At 43.7% G+C, this 21,780-nt stretch overlaps 1 protein-coding gene across 1 annotated transcript; it reads right to left on the reverse strand.

Annotated features, from left to right (window-relative positions):
* Positions 1-1,390: 1,390 nt before the first annotated feature.
* On the reverse strand, positions 1,391-21,556 carry pfdn4 (prefoldin subunit 4). Its single transcript, XM_086005286.1, has 4 exons — positions 21,377-21,556; positions 10,813-10,920; positions 8,927-9,067; positions 1,391-2,212 (listed from the first exon to the last, which is right to left on the reverse strand). Exons 1-4 carry the CDS (start codon positions 21,530-21,532, stop codon positions 2,081-2,083), a joined length of 537 nt encoding a protein of 178 aa, XP_085861412.1. The 5' UTR covers positions 21,533-21,556; the 3' UTR covers positions 1,391-2,080.
* Between the last annotated feature and the right edge of the window lie 224 nt (positions 21,557-21,780).

The raw sequence follows: 21,780 nt of genomic DNA on the forward strand, positions 1-21,780 counted from the left end.
AGCAAAGGAGGCTGAGGGGGGGACCTGATTGAGGTGTACAAAATGATGAGAGGCATAGATAGGGTAGATAAAGAGGAACTTTTCCCCTTAGTAGGGGGGTCAGTAACAAGGGGGCATAGATTTAGGGTAAGGGGCAGGAGATTTAGAGGGGATTTGAGGAGGAACTTTTTCACCTAGAGGGTGGTTGGAAGCTGGAACTCACTGCCTTAAAGGGTGGTAGAGGCAGGAACCCTCACAACATTCAAGGAGCATTTGGATGAGCACTTGAAATGCCATTGCATACAAGGCTATGGACCAAATGCTGGAAAATGGGATTAGACTGGACAGGGATTGATGGACGGCGCAGACACGATGGGCCGAAGGGCCTCTTTCTGCGCTGTAAAACTCTATGAGAAGTGTGAGGTGATGCATTTTGGCAGAAGGACCAGGGAGAGGAAATATATTCTTAATGGCACAGTTTTAAAGAGGGTGCAGGGACATAGGTCCCTGAAGGTGGCAGGACATATTGAGTGGTTAACAAAGCGTATGGGATCTTAGGCTTCATAAAGAGAGGTATTAAGTAAAAAAGTAGATAAGTTATGCTGAACCTTTATAAAGCGCTGGTTAAGCTACAACTGGAGTATTGCGTCCAGTTCTGGTCTCTACACTATAGGATGTGAAAGCCCTCGAGAGGGTGCAGAGGAAATTTACGAGAATGGCTCTGGGGATGGGGGAATCTTGGCTACAAGGACAGGTTGGAGAAGCTGGATTTGTTTTCATTAGAGCAAAGGAGGTTGAGGGGTGATTTGATGGAGGTGTACAAGATTATGACAGGTTTGGATAGACTAGATGGGGAAAGGCTGTTCCCACTAGTTGATGGTACAAGGACTAGGGGACACAGATTTAAGGTTTTGGGCAAGAGATGGGGGGGAAAAACTTTTCTACGCAGCGAGTGGTGACGACCTGGAATGCGCTGCCGACGGAAGTGGTGGAAGCGGAGACACTCAACGTTTTCAAGGGGAGGCTGGATAGGCACTTGAGGGAAATACACTGGCAGGGCTACGGGGATAGAGCGGGGGAATGGGACTTACTGGATTGCTCTACCGAGAGCCGGCACAGACTCGATGGACCTAACGGTCTCCTTCTGTGCCGTTATGACTCTATGACAGTGGTCCTAATACCAACCCTAGGGGACACCACTATATACTTCCCTCCAACGTGAAAAACAACCAACTATCCACCACTGCTCTCTGCCTTCTGTCTCTGCCAATTTCCTATCCATACTGCCACTGCTCCTGTAAATCACATGGGCTTCAATTTTACTGAAGTCTTGAAACTGTTTCCATTTATGAAAGCAGCATTACTTTCACACCAAATGTTAGGTTTAAATGATTCTGGAGTCACAGCCCTGTAAAATGAAAGGCAACCAAACTATGTTTTTAATTGAAGTATTTGTGCAATCCAACAATTTCTGCCATGAACTGCTCCTTTGCAGTGCTAGCTGATTATTCAGTTACGGCAGCAATATTCAAAGGGTTTCCAAAATTGAAAATCTCTACTTCCAGTGTAGTATCCTAACATATAAAACTTAAAGATCACAATATATCATTACATCAAATCCTGATTATATTGTAATAATTCAAAGGGTTCAATTAAGGCTCAAATGTGCTGGCTTTAGCATCATGAAAGTTTAATTCTTTTATTGGGAAGGTGGATCGTGCAGGTTGACCAGAATGGACACTGTCTCAATGTGTTACAGCATTCAAAATAATAGACCAATATTGGAATGCTAAGGATATATTTGAATGTTTTTCTAATCCGGGATTTAAGGTCTGAATATTTTACAGACAATTAAAAAATCAAAATGTGGAACCACCGTAACAAATAAATAACGAGTACAAGCACGTATAAAAAGTTTTCCCATCAAATAAATGGAGCTGCAGGACAAAAATCTTGAAAGACAGTTCCATAACAAATGAATAAAATGACGACTGATTTTTTTTTTAAAAATCACCATTTCCTAAAGCAAACTGCAATAGTTGTCCAACTTGGGAAGTTAATCATTCAATTGAATGAGATGGGATTGGTGAGAATAAACAGCTCAGTTGTCATCTGCTTCAAGGTTAATGTTGTTTCCGAATTTTGCATAGAGCTGAACTTTAAGATCGGATAACACCTGCTGAATGGCCTCCACACGAGCCTGCAAAGCCTGGATCTCATCTTGGAGACTTTGCTGAAAAATAAAATTTAAGTCTCGTCAGGGTATAAACAGACAAGAAAATTAATGTTCTTTATTAATTCAAAACCTTCTATATTCATATACTTGGGGTCACAAAGCTGTGAAAACACCTTTAGGAATTATTTTAATGGCTTAAACAAAGCTGGAGTTGCTGCTGGCATTAGGTGCATTGAGTCACTTTGCAACCAAGACACACAATGTCATAGACAGTAATGTTTTCCATGTCAGTTTGAAAGTGAGGGGAAGGAAGAAGTGGCAATGTGGGTCACCTGTTAATCAGGAAGCACCAGCCCTAAAGTGATGAAGAAGCCAGTGCCTCAGACCATCATCACTGTCTCATTGTGCTGGCAAGTTGCCTTCCTGAGGAAAATAAGAGTTAGCAGAATCCATATATCTGACGTGAGGTCATAGAAACATAGAAGATAGGAGCAGGAGTAGGCCATTCGGCCCCTCAAGCCTGTTCCGCCATTTAATGAGATCATGGCTGATCATCCAAATTCAGTATCCTGTCCCTGCTTTCTCCCCATATCCCTTTAGCCTTAAGAAATATATCTAATTCCTTCTTGAATATATTTAATGAATTGGCCTCAACTGCCTTGTGTGGTAGAGAATTCCACAGGTTCACCACTCTCTGGGTGAAGAAATTCCTCCTCATCTCAGTCCTAAATGGCTTACCCCTTATCCTTAGACTGTGACCCCTGGTTCTGGACTCCCCCGCCATCGGGAACATCCTTCCTGCATCTAGTCTGTCTAGTCCTGTTAGAATTTTATAAGTTTCAATGAGATCCCCTCTGATTCTTCTAAACTCTAGCGAATATAAGCCTAATTGACCCAATCTCTCTTCATATGTCATTCCTGCCATCCCAGGTATTAGTCTGGTGAATCTTCGCTGCACTCTCTCCATAGCAAGAACATCCTTCCTCAGATAAGGCGACCAAAACGGCACGCAATACTCAAGGTGCGGTCTCACCAAGGCCCTGTACAACTACAGCAAGACCTCCTTGCTCCTATACCTCGAATTCTCTCGCTATGAAGGCCAACATACCATTTGCCTTCTTAACCACCTGCATGCTTACCTTCAGCGACTGGTGCACAAGGGCATCCAGGTCTCATTGCACTTCCCCTTTTCCCAATCTATTGCCGTTCAGATAATAATCTGTCTTCCTGTTTTTGCCACCGAAGTGGATAACCTTGCATTTATCCACATTATACTGCATCATGTCACCCGACCTGTCCAAATCATACTGGAGTTTCTCTGCATCCTCCTCACAGCACACACGCCCATCCAGCTTTGTGTCATCTGCAAATTTGGAGCTATTATATATATCCATAATAATGTATTAAAAATCTTACATTTGCCTGCACTTCCTGTCATCCTTTTCTATTCTAAAATTCCTGTGCCCAAATTTATAATAGAAACTACCTACGTAAACATGTACCTATATATTACATTTGGTACGTCCAGTCACCCATGTATTGTAACCTCCTATATAACCCTTTTGCCCATTACACTGGGACATGAATTTCCCACTTGAGTAACATTTAGAAGTGTCACATATGATGCTCATTAATGTGATGCCGCCTTAAATTTACAGGAAACTCTCAATTTACCGGCACCTAAAATAACCGGAAATCTCTGTTAACCGGCAAAATTCAGGAGTAGGTTCAGGTAAGTTTTACTTCATATTAGTGGCAGTTCCTGGATCTGTGGCTGTGTAACTGGGGTTCCTGCACTTGTTGCTAAGCAACAGGGGCGCTTGGTCTGTGGCCGGAGTTCCTGCACATGTTGCTAAGCAACAGGGAAGCCTGGATTTGTTGCTGTGAATGGAGCTCTTGTACCTTTTAACTATACCTCTCTGTAATCCGGACTTTGATAAACCGGCACCACACCGGTCCCGTCGGTGCCAGATAATAAAGAGTTTCCTGTACTTGTTTTTCTCCACATACCTTTGCGTGTCTTTTACATTGCATTTGAGAGAGCGAGAGAGGGGGAGAACTGGGCTAGAGAAGCCCCCTCTAACATTTTCACTAACTTGCTGGCTGGATGTTCCTCCCAGCAACTTTGACTGCCTGTCCTGGACCATAAATAGTCCCTGCTCGGCAGCATGTCTCAGCTTCACCGGCCCGTTTCCTGGTTGCGAATGCTCCTTACCTCAACCTCAGCTACGCAGCAGCCCGCCATTCTTAACATTCAATAAAATCAAATGAGGTTTGAACATCTCCCAATTTCTCCCCAAAGCTCAGTTGCACACCTAGTTCAAATACAATAGGCAAGTTGTTTCTTTTTTTAAGCTGCATTATGTCATGTCCAACTATCTTCCCCCTACAAATCTGGCAGTAAACCTGCTTCATGTTCTATCTACAGCGGAGGTTTCAGTTTGCTGTACCTGCCTACAATTCTTCATGTAACTGGCATGCCCATCCACATTTGCCCAGAGGGTTATAAGGAGGGTCTTAAATAAGGAGAGGTTAAAGATGATAATCATAGAAATTTACAACACAGAAGGAGGCCATTCGACCCATCGTGTCTGTGTCAGCCAAAAAAGAGCTATCCAGCCTCATTCCACTTTCTAGCTCTTGGTCCGTAGCGTTGTAGGTTACAGCACTTCAAGTGCATATCCAAGTACTTTTTAAAATGCACTGTGGGTTTCTGCCTCCACCACGCTTTCAGGCAGCGAGTTCCAGATCCCCACCACCCTCTGGGTGAAAAAAGTTCTCAACTCCCATCTATTCCTTCTATCAATTACTTTAAATCTATGCCCCCTGGTTATTGACCTCTCTGCTAAGGGAGATAGATCCTTCCTATCCACTCAATCCAGGTCCCTCAATTTTATACACCTCAATCAAGTCTCCCCTCAGCCTCCTCTGTTCCAAAGAAAACAACCCCAGCCTATCCAATCTTTCCACATAGCTAAAAATCTCCCGTCCTGGTAGCATCCTCCTAAATCACCTCTGTACCCTCTAGTGCAATCACATCTTTCCTGCAATGTGGTGACCAGAACTGTACGCAGTACTCTAGCTGTGGCCTAACTAGTGTTTCATACAGTTCTATCATAACCTCCCTGCTCTTGTATTCTAAGCCTCGGCAATCTCCATTTCAGCTCTCCTTGACCCATCTCCTCCAAACTGACTGACCTAATGTCTTCGTTAAACCTCTCCTCCCCATATTCACAGCCATCCCTTCAAGTTTGCCATTTCCTGTGGCTCAAACACCAAGCGAGGTCATTTCTGCCTATTTGGTCGCATCCCTCAACACAATTCCCCCAAAATTCCTTCCTTTTGCATCCTGGAAACAACCTGCCCCCGCCCCAATAAATCTCTTAAAAATCACACATTTGAACTCACTACCTAGCTCCATTTGCCATGATACCTCAGTAGCTATTTATTGTAACACTCCCTCGCCTCTGCTTTTGATGCCCTTGTTCCCAATAAAACGTTCACCATGCCCACCTTGGTCATACTTCTGGTACAGCCTCCATCTTTGGTCCCTCAAGTCCAAGGAGAACAAACTTGAGAAACCTGGCTGACAACTGGTTTAGCCATTTATCGCCAGATCTGACTAGCCCACATCAAGCTCCACCAGGTCATGTCTCCTCCGAGCACAAGCCCAAGGCAACTAAAGGCATAACCGCCAACAGTCAGGCAAGGGGGCGGAGGCAGTTGCCTCTAACCCTACTGTACCTTCCTCTTTCAAAGCCTCTAATCCTCGGCTATTGTCATTTCCTGTCCAGCATCTAAGCCAGTTCTACCATCCCTCTCTAATCCAGACATGTACTGCCCTCGACCGTCCGCAGCCCCACCCCAGGCTCTAACCCCACTGTACCTTCCCTCTACCATCCATCTTCCTGCTCTGGCCTTTTCTCATTGCCAACACTGTTGTTGGACCTTGCTCCTAATTTAATTCTTGCCTTGTTCTCTAAATCTACTTCCTCTAAACATTTAATTTGGTCTTGACTCACCACATGCAGTGACATGGGAGATCGACTACTATATAGAAAAAAATATAAACAGGATACTTGAAAGGAAAAGCAGTTCATGTCAGAAATTGCTGAATCACACAAATAACTTTTATATAGCACTATTAGCACAGAAATACATCAAGGCGCTTCACAGAGCCATCATCAGCCAAACATGGAATCTGAGCTGAAGGAGGTATTAGGAGTGACCAAATACTTGATCAAAGAGTTTTAAGGAGGAGGAAGAGGTGGATTGGCAGAGAGTTAATTCCAGAATACAGGGCTTAGGCACCTGAAGGCATGGCCACCAATGGTGGGTGACGGGAGGGAGAAAGGACTGCACAAGGGGCTAGTCAGAGGGACAAAGAGTTCAGCGAGAGCTGTAAGGTGGTTACAAAGAGAGAGAGGAGCAAGCTCATGATGGATTTAAATTCAAAGATGAGAATTTTAGATGAAGTGTTGGAAGACCAGAAGCCAATGTAGGTCAGGTCAGTGAGGAGAGGGGCGATAGGTGATCAGGTTTTGTAGCAGCGTCTTGAATGAGTTAAAGTTTACGGAGGATGGTGGCCTGCCAGGAAATCATTGCAGTAATCGAGTCTGGAGTGAAAGGCATGGATGAGGGTTTCAGCAACAGATGGGCTGAGGCAGGTGTGGAGATGTGCAATGTTAGAGGTTGAAACAGACAGTCTTGTGATGGAGAGTATATGGGCTGGAAGCTCAGCTCTGGGTCAAATAGGATGCCAAGGTTGCAAACAGTCTGGGTCAATCGTGACAGTGGTCAGGGAGGGAAGTAGAATTAGCGGTGAGGGTAGGCTTTGTGGCAGGAGTCGAAGACAGTGCTTAACTGGAGGAAATTGTGGCTCATCCAAGATTGAATGAGACAAGCAGTCTGACTGCAGAGGCTGTGGAGGGGTGGCAAGAGGTGATAAAGAGGCAGAGTTGGGTGTTGTCAGCATACATGTGAAAGCTGACCCCATGCGTTTGGATGTCACCAAGGAGCAGCATGCAGCTGAGGAAGAGAAGGGGGCCAAGGATTGATCCTTGGGTGACTCCAGAGGAAAACCATGTGGGGGTGGGAAGTAAAACTATTTCTGGAGATACTCTCACCACAATTGGTTAGGCAAGAATTGAATGAAGCAAGGGCAAGCCAACTGAGCTGGACAATGGAGGAGGATGGTCTGGTCAACCGTGTTAAAGTCTGTATTGCAGTGGAGAAGGGAACTTCACCACAATCACAGGGCCAGGATAGGAGGGGGACTGGGGTAGGTTTGTCTTGATAAGCAAAAGGAAGGTAGGGAGGGAGGCAGCAGAGCCAACTGAATGGATAGTTCACCTTGTTGATGAGCAAATCCACAATCCTTGCACTTGCTATTAGAGATGAGCATGGAGGAGGCAAGGGAGAGGTTCAAGAAGGCAGTTGGCATTAAAGAAAATATGAGTCCCCCCAGGATGATCTTCAAGAAGTGGGCAATTTTGACAGATGAGAGTAAGGTATGGTAGAATTTGATGTGGTCAAGCCAGATCGGTTGATGGAGACTATCCATATTGCACCTGGTAACATACTTCATTAACTGCATCATTGTCACCATGCTGTTTTTTTCACCCAGTTCCAAATCCTATATACTCCTCTCAATCAATGTCAGGTTGTGCCACTTGGATTGGGGGGAGTGAAGATGGAGGCTGTATCAGAGGAACAACACTGGTCGGAGATGGTGAAGGTTTTGGGGATTACAGCATTGAAGGCGAGGGAGTAGCTGAGCAAATAAACAGCTGCAGAGGTACAAACCCATCCCCTCTAAATTATACGAGTCTGCCTGAAGCTTTCGAAGACAGAATGTCAGCTTTATAACTTCCGTATGTGACAAGAAAATGAAAGTAACTGCTATGGAAAATTACTCTTAAACATTAATACAGCATTTGCAAGCTATTTATTTTCCATTACACAAGGAGTTAGCTTAACAGCCACAGAGTTTTTTTTTTTTTTTTATAAATGATGTTGTTCAACACAGCATCATTCCTTTTGCTGCAAGCCTATTCCACATATGTAATCCTTCTAATTTCATCTTGCAAGAGGCTTGTTAATTTTATACTCGTGTCCTCTTGTTCTTCTGTACAAATCACAGGCCGACAGTCCAGTGCAATACTGAAAGAGCTGCATCATCAGAATAGCTGTCCTGTGGAAGAGATGTTGAACCAAGGCTCGATTTTTTTTTCCTAGTTCAGTTGGATGTTAAAGATCCCATGGCACTACTTGAAGGTCCGGGCCAAACTATCTCCCTTAATTAATACCAGCAAAAACACACTTAACTGGTCATTCATCTTGTTGCAGATTGTAGGATTTTGCTATATGCAAAATAGCTGCCATGTTTGCCCACATAACAATATGCTACAATTTAAATTAATTGTATATGAAGTACTTTGAGAAGTTGGGAAAATGATAAATGCAAATCTTTCTTCTCCATTTTTTCCTAAACCCACAATCATAATTAAGCAACTTGCTAGCACCTACATGCTTGGCATTTTAAAATCCGCTCATATCCACTTAAAACGAACAGGAAAACAAGATTCAAACCTACAATGTGCCTCTACAACTTTAACTGTGAAAACTTAAGTACTTGTCTACTGTAGCCTTGCGAAGTATAGATTCACACTAACTACATATGGTGCAAGTATAACTTCAATCTCAGTGTAATTACTCACTGGTGAATTGAAACACTAGCAGTAAGCTCCAGGCAGCCAAGATATTTATTACCTTTGCAGCTTCTAGCATCTCCTGCGTCTCATCCTGGGAGTGGCTAATAAAAACCTCTCCAATTTGATAAGGCACCAGCACAGTATCTTCATCAAGCATCATGATATCGTCAGAGGCATCTTCTAGATTCTGTAACTGTTTCTGAGTTGAATCACATAAAACAGGATCAGTGCCAATTAACAAAAAGAAATTGCATATACTGGAGTATTTAAAAAAAAGTTTCCATATCAGTTTTGTTGCATTAATCTTTGGCTTGGTGGAATATAAAAGGCGGTTCTTATCTCACAAAAGGATTCAGACAACTAAGTGAGGCTCACTTTCCATGATTCTTTACACACTTACTCAGGTCCACTGCAGAGTGGCAACAGTTAAAGCAATCTGTAGCTCAGGACATGCAAGTGAACTGCCATCTTGCTAAATGGAATGTTTATTCAAAAGGAAACAACTTTTTAAAAATTGTGACAGTCAAAGCAAGGTACTTTGGATTATTCAGGATAATGGAACATTCATGCACCTTTTGGACCCAGTGTGAGAATCAAGCATCCCCTGATCAGGTATAGCATAGATCAGAGGCAGAGAAGTCAGCACTGCTTAAAAAGGAACAGTTACACAAGCATTTGCGCTCCTTGTTTCTTTGCTCCAAAATCACCCTCTAGCACCACTGACCAAGGCGGCAGGGAGGCAGACCATAGCCAGTACCACTCTGTACCCCAACATTAAGATGAGCAGCTTTTTTATTTCCATCCATATACTGGATGTGCCTACTGCCACTTAATGTTTCCTGCAATAAAACTCAAATCTGCAATATTGTAAAGTGAATTGTAGGCGCTGATTCACGTCCAACGATACTGGCCATGATTTTAAACCCCCTTCCTCCTCCCCCACCCGCCCCCCCCCCCCCCGCCTCCCGCAGACAGGCAGCAAAGGGTCAGGCGAGGGGTTAAAATTTCAAGATTCTAGCTCCCGGCTCCAACCTGCCGTTTTTTTAAATGACACCAACTCATGCCAATGTAGCTAGAGAGCCAGAATCACTGCCTCTCAAAATCATGTAAATCCCACCACATATCCGCACCATCACCAAGACCGCCTATTTCCATCTCTGTAATAACGCCAGACTCCGCCCGTGCCTCAGTTCATCTGCTGCTGACCCTCATCCATGCCTTTGTTACCTCTAGACTTGATTATTCCAACGTGCTCCTGGCCAGCCTTCTATCTTCCACCCTCCATAAACCTAAGGTCATCCAAACCGCTGCTGCCCGTGTCCCAACTCACATGAAGTCTCATTCAGCTATCACCCCTGTGCTCGCTGATCTACATTGGCTCCCGGTTAAGCAACGCAATTTTAAAATTCTCATCATTTTCAAATCCCTCCATGGCCTCGCCCCTCCCTCTCTCTAATCTCCTCCAGCCCTACGAGATAGCTGCACTCCTCCAATTCTGGCCTCAAGCATCACTGATCTTAATCGCTCCACCACTGGCAGCAGTGCCTTCAGCTGCCAAGGCCTTAAGCTCTGGAATTCCCTCCCTAAACCTCTCTGCTTCTCTTTTCTCCTTTAAAGATGCTCCTTAAAACCTACCTCTTTGACCAAGCTTTGATCATTTGCCCCAATATCTGCTCATGCGGCTCGGTGTCAAGTTTTGCGGCTTGGTGTCAAGTTTTGCTTTATAACGCTCCTGTAAAGTGTCTTGGAATGTTTTACTACATTAAGGGCACTATATAAATACAAGTTGTTGTTGTAAATCATTTACAGCTATTCTGTATGAAGACCAACCCTAGATAACAGAGATTCAGTATATACATACTAGGTTGTATCTCAAACATTTTAATATACTTGAATAATAAATTCTCCCCAAACCCTATTCATCGCACAATACTCTGCATTTACCTTTTTCAGTTCTATTTCTTCTTTAAGTTCTATGAGTCTGTTATTATTTCTTGCAAACTTGTTAATTTTCTGTTGGTCTTCAAAGGTTACATTAACATCTTCTACTGCCTATAAAACAAATTTATTTTTATGGTTAATATACACACACAATCATTTCATATGCACATTGCTTCCAACTTCAAAATATCCAGAGATCTAAATTGGATTATGTAATATTTACTAGGTAACATCTGGCAAGTAGGATCTGAAAGCTAACAAAAGAATGGAGAAATGTAGTGTACATTAACAGCACAGTGCTAAACACCATTTATTGTATTTCTCCTTTTGTGTGTACAGGTACACTATCCCTTATCCGAAAGCCTTGGGACCAGCTGAGTTTCGGTTTTCGGATTTCAGAGGGTATTATTATAAGACTGGGAAATTTGTATTTAATATAAATTTTAAAAGTTCAGGCTACCTCTTGCGACTGTTCCGTGTCTCATTCTCCTTCCTGCTTCTCTGGAAAGCTGGATATCGGCTGACTCCTACTAAGCTGGCCCGCAAATCAGGTCGGGGGTCGGGTGGGGGGGGAAGAGAGAGAAAATAATAATCGGACGGGTCGGGTCGGGTGGGGGGCAAAGAATATTGGACGGGCCGCAGTTCGGGTCGGGGGGGGGGGGGGAGAAAAGAATATCGGACGGGCCGCTGTATTGTTGGGTTCACTCTCCCGGTACCTCCTTCACACTGCCCGGCTCGGCCTGCAATCTCCTACCCAGGAGAGAACTGTGACCCTCTGCCCTACTCAGCGCAAGTCGTGCGCCACTCTGGTCATGTTGTGCGCACGACTTACGCTGAACGAAAAAACTTTCGGTTTTTAGAGGTTTCCGGAAGTTCGGATAAAGGATAGTCTACCTGTATTGTATGGAACTACATACAGTAAGTTAATATGCCCGACTACCCACAACGGAAGAGTTTTAGAAACTAAATTCTTCTTTAATTATTGGAAAACTGCAGTCACAAAAGCTGCCAGTAGTTCAAGCCTGAGTAACTTCCACACCCAATATGCTTGTGTTTTGCAGCGAGATAGGATGAGTTCTGTTGTGCACGGTGGAATGTCCAATTACTGACTGCAAATGAAGGGGACCACTAGTGAAAATTGACAGGTAACTCACTCCCCAAGTTTTGGTCTTGCAAATAGTGCAGAGCAACATTCTAAGCACAGGAAGTCAAGAGCAATTACAACACAATTACAAACACCTACAATATAAATTCAATTGAATCTTACTTGGGCTGTGACGGTGGATTATTTCAGACACGAGGAGAATGATTTTTGCAAGCCATGCAATGATGTGATGTCTCATGCAAGATTGTATCTTGCAAAAATTCTGGGTGGATATTCAAGATAGATAGATAATAGGGAGCATGGATATTGGAGATTCCACTAATTTAAGTTGATTTCTAGGTAAATAGGTCAAGTGAATCTACTTACTGAATAAAATTTACACGATTAAATCGAAAACTTACTGCAAATCCAGAGATCTACTTACAAGAAACTAGATACCGCAGCTTGATGGCATTATTTAAAGACAGAAAATGTGGAAAATAAATCACTGCTGCATTGGTTTACAAACTAACATTTTTACAAATGCAGACATGTCAATGCTTCTCAGCCAGGAACTGAGTGATAAGGTTCTGCACTACAAATCAGAAGCAAGGGCTTACACAATATTGATCTGGGACTTGGAAATGAAAAATTATATCCTGAATTTAAAGACAGCAGTCCATGAAACTATCTATATGGCGCCTGGTGACATACTTCACAAATTGCATCATTGCCACTGTGCTATTTCTCCCACCCACCCAGGTCGAAATCCTATACATTCCCCCCAGTTTGATGCAACATGAGAGCCTTCACACATTGCTACAATGTACAACCCTCTTTGCACACGCTGACAGAATGCATTATAGCTCTGGCATATGCCTTAAGTGTATCGTTTGGCAAGGTCCACCTTGCTTACAAAATTTTTATACAAAACAAATAATGGACTTAATTTATGAACTACTATTGGTCTGTATGTCTATCATATATTGTGGTCCAACTGTACATTCCAATTGAGGGAAAATCCCATTTGAAGTGGAGGGCAAATTAGTACTACTGCATAAAGCCAGCAACTTCACACTTTTCTAGTCTTTTATTGTTAACTGGCAGAACAGCAGCCCAAAGTCCCCATTTTTATGTCTGGGGAGATGCAGTTGCAGGAGATGGTAAAACATCTTACCGACTGTGGATACACAAGGCAGCTGCTTGGTAACTACAGTGCACGAGAAGCTATGTATATTATAAAATGCCACGACAAACAATGAGGCCCACACCAACCTCATTAAATAAGACTTAATATATTGGGCCGGAATTTGCTAGAGCAGGGCATCTCACAGCATGCCTGCTTAGTTAGACTTTTTCCTGCACCGTTCAACTCAGATTTTTTTGCCCACAAAGTTTCTGGAAGTACAACCTGATAACAGCACAGCAAGGGCCACCTGCATTGCTGGTCATCCTCCAAAATTCGATAGACTCTGGAACTGTACCCATGGATTGGAGGGTAGCTAATGTTACCCCACAATTCAAAAAAGGTGGTAGAGAAAACTGAGAATTATAGACCAGTAAGCCGGACATCAGTAGTGGGGAAAATGCTAGAGTCCATTATAAAAGATGTAATAGCTGAGCATTTGGAAAGCAGTGACAGGATCGGACAAAGTCAACATGGATTTACAAAAGGTAAATCGTGCTTGACTAATCTACTGGAATTTTTTGAGGATGTAACTAGTAAAATTGATAAGGGAGAACCAGTGGATGTGGTGTATTTGGACTTTCAGAAGGCTTTCGATAAGGTCCCGCATAAGAGATTAGCATGTAAAGTTAAGGCACATGGGATTGGGGGCAAGGTATTGACTTGGATAGAGAACAGGTTGGCAGACAGGAAGCAAAGAGTTGGAATAAACGGGTCTTTTTCCGAGTGGTGGGCAGTGACTAGTGGGGTACCGCAGGGATCGGTCCTGGGACCCCAGCTATTCACAATATATATTAATGATCTAGACGAGGGAATTGGATGTTATATCTCCAAGTTTGTAGACGACACAAAGCTGGGTGGGAGGGTAAGCTGTGAGGAGGATGCTGAGAAACTCCAGTATGATTTGGACAGGTTGGGTGATTGCATCTGCCATGCTTCTGCCCAATATAATGTGGATAAATGCGAGGTTATCCACTTTGGTGTCAAAAACAGGAAGGCAGATTATTATCTGAATGGCAATAGATTGGGAAAAGGGGAAGTGCACCGAGACCTGGGTGTCCTTGTGCACCAGTCGCTGAAGGTAAGCATGCAGGTGCAGCAGGTGGTTAAGAAGGCAAATGGTATGTTGGCCTTCGTAGCGAGAGGGTTAGAGTACAGGAACAAGGATGTCTTGATGCAGTTGTACAGGGCCTTGGTGTGACCACACCTGGAGTGTTGTGTGCAGCTTTGGTCGCCTTATCGGAGGAAAGATGTTCTTGCCATAGAGGGAGGTCAGCGAAGATTCACCAGGCTGATACCTGGGATGGCAGGAATGACGTATGGAGGAGAGATTGGGTCGATTGGGCTTATACTCGCTGGAGTTTAGAAGAATGAGAGGGGATCTCATTGAAACTTATAAAATACTAACAGGACTAGACAGACTAGATGCAGGAAGGATGTTCCCGATGGCCGGGGAGTCCAGAACCAGGAGTTACAGTCTAAGGATAAGGGGTAAGCCATTTAGGACTGAGATGAGGAGGAATTTCTTCACCCAGAGTGGTGAACCTGTGGAATTCTCTACCACAGGAAGGCAGTGGAGGCCAATTCATTAAATATATTCAAGAATGAGTTAGATATATTTCTTAAGGCTAAAGGGATATGGAGAGAAGGCAGGGACAGGGTACTGAATTTGGATGATCAGCCATGATCACATTGAATGGCGGAGCAGACTCGAGGGGCCGAATGGCCTACTCCTGCTCCTATCTATGTTTTTATGTGTACAATAGCAAAATACTGCAGATGCTGGAAATCTGAAACAACAGAAAATGCTGGAAACACTCAGCAGGTCAGGCAGCACCGAGGAGAGAGAAACAGTGTCACGTTTCAGGTCGAGGACCCTTAATCTAACCTTTTCCAGTTCTGAGGAGAGATTTTTAAGCAGGAGCAGGGAGGAGGGGAGGAAAGAACAAAGGGAAGGTCTGAGAGAGGCTGGAAGGCAGGAGAGATTGACTGACAAAAGGGATGATGGTGCATGGCATAGAGAGGTAATGAGACAAGTTAAGAAACAAAAGATGATTCTAGATGGAGGTGTGAATGGCGATGGCAGAATCATCAACAGCTACCATGTGAGAAGACAAGGGGGAAAAAAAATATAAGGGCCGAGGTTATAGTCTGAAATTGTTGAACTCGATGTCAAGTCCAGGAGGTTGTAAAGTGCCTAATCGAAAGATACGGTGCTGTTGTTCCTCGAGCTTACGTTGGAACAGTGCAAGAGGCTGAAGACGGAGAGATCAGAGTGGGAGTGAAGCGGAGAATTAAAGTAACAGACAACCAGAAGCGCAGAGTCACGCTTGCGGACTGATCGGAGGTGTTCCGCCAACAGTGTATCTCCTTAACCAATGAGATTTAAGGATTGAGAAATAAACAGGATGGACTGAGAGGAGGGTGAATTAAATATCAAATCAGGTATAGAAAGAAAAACAAACAATGAGAAGGAAAGAAAGATTGGATTGAGAAAAAAAATTGAACAGAAAAGATGGATGTTTAAAAAAAAAGTCAAATTTTAACTTTTAAGATCTCCAACAACAATTCACTACCTGAAGGAATGAGACCCCACACTTAATTGTTCACTTTCTGGGCCGGAGAAATTGATTAGCAGTCCTTAAGGGTAGTTGCACCGTTAATTAATTTACTTTACTTTCTGTGGCAAGTTTAATGGGCAATTAATGTGGAAATGCAGCAACTTCATGTAACTCACGGGGAAGTTAAGTGCGAGATGCCATTCTCGCAAAGCTAATGACGGAGCAGCGTAAATCATCCAGCAACTTGTGTGCAATTCCTCACTGCAAATTCTGGCCAATTTGCACATTAACAGTTTGCATCATTCACACGCCATTATTTTTTCAGCAAATTCCGGCCCATTGGCATTTACATTTTGCCCCAATATATCAACACAGGGCTGTCTGTTTTTACTTTTTGTACTTGTCTCCTCTTCCATATACACATAAAATGCTGAGACCACTATTCTATTTGAGGCTTTTCAGCAGTTGACATGGTGAAGTTTCCTGCTTAACATTCAGCCTCTCATACATTTACAGCCATAAAATACAAAAACTTTAATAGTGCAAGATGAGAGAATATATGATTTTTCACAGCCAGTGCTTATATTTTAACATCTAATAATTTGGTTTTATAGTCCTTTCAATAACTCCTCCTTCCAGCATGTACATAAGGGTACCACTAATATTTTATGACTCCTGCATAGGAGAAATTCTCAGCCTATTTGGAACGGTTGGGGAGAAAAGGTTACCAATTAGTTTGAAAACCAGGTGTCAAATGGGAACAAGACATTTGTTTGAAATCATATTTTGTAGAGTTAGACCCAATAATTGTTAATAACAACAGAAAATGCTGGGAAAACTCAGCAAGTCAGGCAACATCCGTGGAGAGAAATTTGAGTTGACGTTTCGGGTCGAACCCTTCTTCAAAACTGGAAAGAAAAGAAACTAGATCGAAGGCAGGGCTGCGATCGGACAAAAGAATAAAAGAAACAAAAAGAAGTAAAAGAGATTAGAAGCTAGACGAGATGGTAATAGGCTGAGATTAGGTGTAAAGTGTACTGGCAGGGCAAAAGATAGCTGCCAGGTGTGAGAGAGAGAAACAAAAGGAAAGGGGGGGGGGGGTGGCGGAAAGGAGTGGAACAATTACAAGAGAAAATGAAATGGGTGATTGGAATTATTTATCCAACTGAGTCACATGAACAAGTACATGCGGAATAACGGTGAGGCTAACAGCATTCACCGTTATTATGGATTAAATCAGACAACAACTTCCGGAGTACGCACATGTGCAGCTAAACACGGAAATCCGGTCTACAGGCTGTGCTAGAACAGTACCTAGCCGATACTCAGCATTGAAATCAATGTATGGGCGTGAAGTTGCGGTACTTATCCACTAGTTGTCCAATAAACACGCTGGAAAAAGTTAGGGCTGGTGAATTTTTAATGGCGTGATCAGTCATAATTACTGCCAAACAACCTCTCTGGTCCTGAAAATGTAGTTTTACAAATGTGGAATCTCATGCTTGCAGAATTTAATTAGTGTTGGGAGATTTAAACAATTTAAAAAAAAAAAATTCTGTGTCGTTTATCTCTTAATCCCATCTTTCTTTTCCAATCTTTATTTCACTTGCTGTACATGATTTAAATCTAATTTATAATTCCTGGTTTAGACTCTGCATGTCGCAGGTGAAGATTCTTCAAGCTGATTGGATGAAGAGGCTCGCTGTTACTTATCCTGCTCACAGGCTCCACAGATCCCCTGTAGAGGGCGCCTGCCTGGATCAGACACCAAAGGCCAGCAAGTCTAAGCTCAAAGGCCTGTGAAAACTGTGGGCAGCTGTCAGCGTAGTGAACGGCAAGCGGTGTTCCTTCACTGCTTCCTGCAAAATCCGGGCCATCGTAAAAGGAACAAAAGGAGCAGCCACAATCTTTGGTGCTTCCTCTCCCCTACTGCAGGTTTGTTTTGGCAGATTGCATATCACATCACATTATCTTATGTTTATTGTTCTTCATCTACTGATCAGTGGGGCAGATATTCTTTATTTTCCATTGTTTATTAATCGCCAGATAACATTGATTGCAATGCTAGATGTGATAATTGACTCAATCACATTCATTTCAAATGTTAGAAAATGATGTACTTCATTCATTTAAAATAATTTGAAAGGGCCGTATTTAAAGAAACTGAACACAATGTTTCTTTAACTGAAGCTAATGAAGTGCCAGAATGTAGTATGCAGACATTTTTCCCCAAATACAATGACTGAATATATGAGCACGCAGGTTTCGTACATAACTTTATAATGTAAAGCTAGTAATGGAGACAGATTTCAATATACCAAACCTGTCTTTTTTTTTTAAATACAGAAAAGTTGAGATACACAACTTGCCCAATATTCTAATAAATCTGAGAACCAGAGAATGGATTCTAAAAGACTTGTGGTTAGAATCATAGAACAGTTACAGCACGGAAGACGGCCATTGGGCCCATCAAGGCCGTGTAGACTCTCCGCTAGTCTCACTCCCCTGCCCTTTCCCCATAGCCCTGCAATTTTTTCTCCTTCAGATACTTATCCAATCCCTTTTGAAAGATAATATTGGGTTTGCCTTCACCACCACTTCAGATAGTGTATTCCAGATCTTAACCACTCGCTGCGTAAAAAAGTTTTTATGTCGCCTTTAGTTCTTCTGCCAATCACCTTAAATCGATGTCCTCTGGTTCTCGACCCTTCTGCCAATGGGAACAGTTTCACTATCTACTCTGCCTAGACCCCTCATGATTTTGAACACCGCTATCAAATCTCCTCTCAATCTTCTCTGCTCCAAGCTTCTCTAGTCTATCCACGTTACTGAAGTCCCTCATCCCTGGAACCATTCTTGTAAATCTTTTCTGCACCTTCTCCAAGGACTTCACATCCTTCCTAAAGTGCGGTGCCCAGAATTGGACACAGTACTCTAGTTGGGGCCGAAGCAGTGTTTTATACAGGTTCATCATAAGTTCCACGCTTTTGTACTCTATACATGAAGCTCAGGATTCCCGTAAGCCTTAACTGCTTTCTCAACCTGCCCTGCCACCTTCAACAATTTGTGCACATATACCAATAGGTCTCTCTGTTCATCCACCCCTTTTAGGATTGTACCATTTAGTTTGTATGTCCTCTCCTCATTCTGTCTACCAAAATGTATCACTTCGCACTTTTCTGCATTAAATTTCATCTGCCATGTGTCCACCCATTCCACCAGCCTGTCTATGTCCTCTTGAAGTCTATCACTCTCCTCCTCACTATACTTCCAAGTTTTGAACCCTTTCCTGTCACTTAGCCAATTTCATATCTATGTTGCCACAGTCCCTTTTATTCCATGGGCTTCAACTTTGCTGGCAATCCTATTATGTGGCACTTTGTCAAACACCTTTTGGAAATCCATGTACACTACGTCAACCGCATTGCCCTCATCAACCCTCTCCGTTACTGCATTAAAAAAACTCAATCAAGTTGGTTAAACATGATTTGCCTTTAACAAATCCATGCTGGCTTTCCTCAATTAATCCACACCTAGCCAAGTGACTGTTAATTTTGTCCCCGATTACGGTTTCGAAAAGCTTCCCCACTACCGAGGTTAAACTGACTGGCCTGTAGTTGTTGGGTTATCTTTACACCCTTTTTTGCACAATTGTGTGGTGGTCTGTTGAGGTTTTTAAGATACTGTATGAAGATAAATCTAGCACAAATTGATGTAGGAAAAACAATATTTCTAGTTTTATGATGCAAGGTTTAAAAACATTGAAAGGACTGGTAGGAATGAGTTTTGACAGTGATCCTCATCCTCTCACGACTCATTTCTTGGAGTACTATTGATACCAGTTTGACACAAATGACAGACAATGCAGCTTAATGCTACTATCCTCTCTCCCACACTCACCAAAAATAAAAGGAGACTCAAAATCTGGATTTTAAAATAATTGGCCAAAGCTTAGCGCACTTGTACTACCTTCCTGCGTGCACCATTAGATCTATTTCAGAAGATCATGGGCCAGAACTTCGGGTCCCCACAGGTGAGTACGCACTGGGTACTCATGCGTAGGCCCAGCGAAAGTGCCGGTTTCGTGCATGCGCGGGAAACCGGAACTTCCGTGCATGCGCGGGAAACCGGAACTTCCGTTCCCTTAAAAGGGGTTCACAGGTCGAACACGTGCACCGGGAAGGCAGCGCGTACGCCTGGAACTTCCGTTTGTTTTGCAGGTTTCGCCGGGAGGGTATGTCTCCAGCAGCTACGCTTATAAAAAGCAGTCGCAATGCCTGCTTTTAACAAGGTAAGTGGTGAATTAAGTAAAATTAAAACATTTTTTCCAAAAATTTAAATTGTTCAAAATAGTTATTTTATGTAATTTAGTTATTTTAAAAAATGTGATTTTTTTTTTTTTAAATTTAGTTGAAGTTTTAGTTATGTTTTGGGGCTGAATTGTATTCTTTGTCAAATTTATGAATACAGAGTCCCTGCTACCATTGGCTCTCCATGGCCCATGTGATCCCAGGGGATGCACGGTGGCATAGTGGTTAGTACTGTTGCCTCACAGCGCCAGAGACCCGGGTTCGAATCCGACCTCGGGCGACTGTCTGTGTGGAGTTTGCACATTCTCCCCGTGTTTGCGTGGGTTTTCTTCAGGTGCTCCGGTTTCTTCCCACAGTCCAAAGATGTGCGGGTTAGGTTGATTGGCTATGATAAATTGACCCTTAGTGTTAGGGGGATTAAATAAGTGGGGTTGGTGGGATATGTGTTGGTGTAGGGGTTACGGGGAATCGGGTGGGATGTGTGTCGGTGCAGGCTCGATGGGCCGAAATGGCCTCTATCTGCACTGTGGGGTTTCTGTGAACTGCGCCCCTGGGATACGCAAGCACTGCGCGCCGGCAGTTGGAGCAGGCCCAGGATCGGAATCCCACAGCACAACGGCCGGCGCGCTAGATAAGTGCAGGTCGGGGGCTTGCACCCGCAGGAAGCCTCCGACCTGAATTTCTGGTTTTGGCTTCCACTATATCTAGTTTATTATATTCCATGTGTTGAGTACTCGAGTGCAGAATTTCCTGGTATCAGTCGTAATTTGCCTTTTACTAGTTTAAACTAGTTACCACTAGTTCTACTCCCACAGTTTCAAGTAATTTTCCAGATTTACTACTTCTATTAATTGTAAATGGGTTAAATAGCGCAAATAGAAATGTAGTACGACGGCGTTAATTATACATAAATGCAGGGCACCGACCATGTACAAGATTAGTTACTAAAATATTTAATTGTACATATGCAAACCACACCGAAATCGAGGTTTGCAAAACACACTGAAAACCACAAGCACACTTGGGACAAATAGGTCTGCGATTCAGATCAGAAATCAAGGGAACCCAAGTGCCAAATTCAATCTTCCTTTGCTGAATAACCGAGGTGGTAGAGAGCGGGGGCTGGAGCCGATCCGCCGGGCTCTCTCCCTCCCTCAGCCCCGGGCTCGCACTCACTGACTCCCGGCACCTCCGAGGAAAGCCGTCCGCCAGACGGGGGAGGCGGCCTGGGGTTCGTGCGAGGCCCACACCCTAGGACCCGGCGTGTGGTTGCCGCGAGCCCCGGCCCAGCCCGCCCCCCGCCGCGAGTCCCGGCCCAGCCCGCCGCCGCCGCCGCCGCGAGTCCAGGTCTACTCTCCCCCTCTAGTCCCCGGCCTCTCCAGCGCTTGTGTCTCTGGTTCTCGGCCTCGACTCCGGCCGCACTCACCGCTTTCTTCATGGTGGCGGCCATTTTATGCTCCAGTTCTCCGCCCGCTGGTTGACCCGCTACCGGGAGCACAGACACAGTCCCGCCCCCACTTTCGACTTTTAAACAACGGCGGCGGGAAAAGCTGGCGTTGAATCCGCGGGGAAATTCCAACATTCACCGCAACTCACAACATGGTACATTCCATTTAAAGGCATCAACACCATTAAAGGGGACTCTGCTGCCTTATGCCGACGTAAAGTGTGTGTGAAAATCCAGTGCTGCATCTGTGCCACTTACCCTAACAAGGTGCATTTTTCAGCAGCAGCAGAAATTGGTCTCGTTGAATATTGACCGATAGAATTACATAAATGTATAAGATATTTGTGATTTTTTCCCCTCCCATTCAGTGCTCCCAGATTATC

Source organism: Somniosus microcephalus, chromosome 13 (assembly GCF_052327205.1).
Source record: "Somniosus microcephalus isolate GS21.2 chromosome 13, FLI_Smic_1.0, whole genome shotgun sequence".
Lineage (NCBI taxonomy): Eukaryota > Metazoa > Chordata > Chondrichthyes > Squaliformes > Somniosidae > Somniosus > Somniosus microcephalus.

Excerpts from the sequence above, each read along its gene's own strand:
- pfdn4 (XM_086005286.1), bottom strand. The coding sequence starts at position 21,532 with ATGTTGGAATTTCCCCGCGGATTCAACGCCAGCTTTTCCCGCCGCCGT. Across the intron at positions 10,921-21,376 it reads CCGCCACCATGAAGAAAGCG|GCAGTAGAAGATGTTAATGT; the intron begins GTGAGTGCGGCC and ends TTTGTTTTATAG. Across the intron at positions 9,068-10,812 it reads AAGAAATAGAACTGAAAAAG|AAACAGTTACAGAATCTAGA; the intron begins GTAAATGCAGAG and ends GATTCAACTCAG.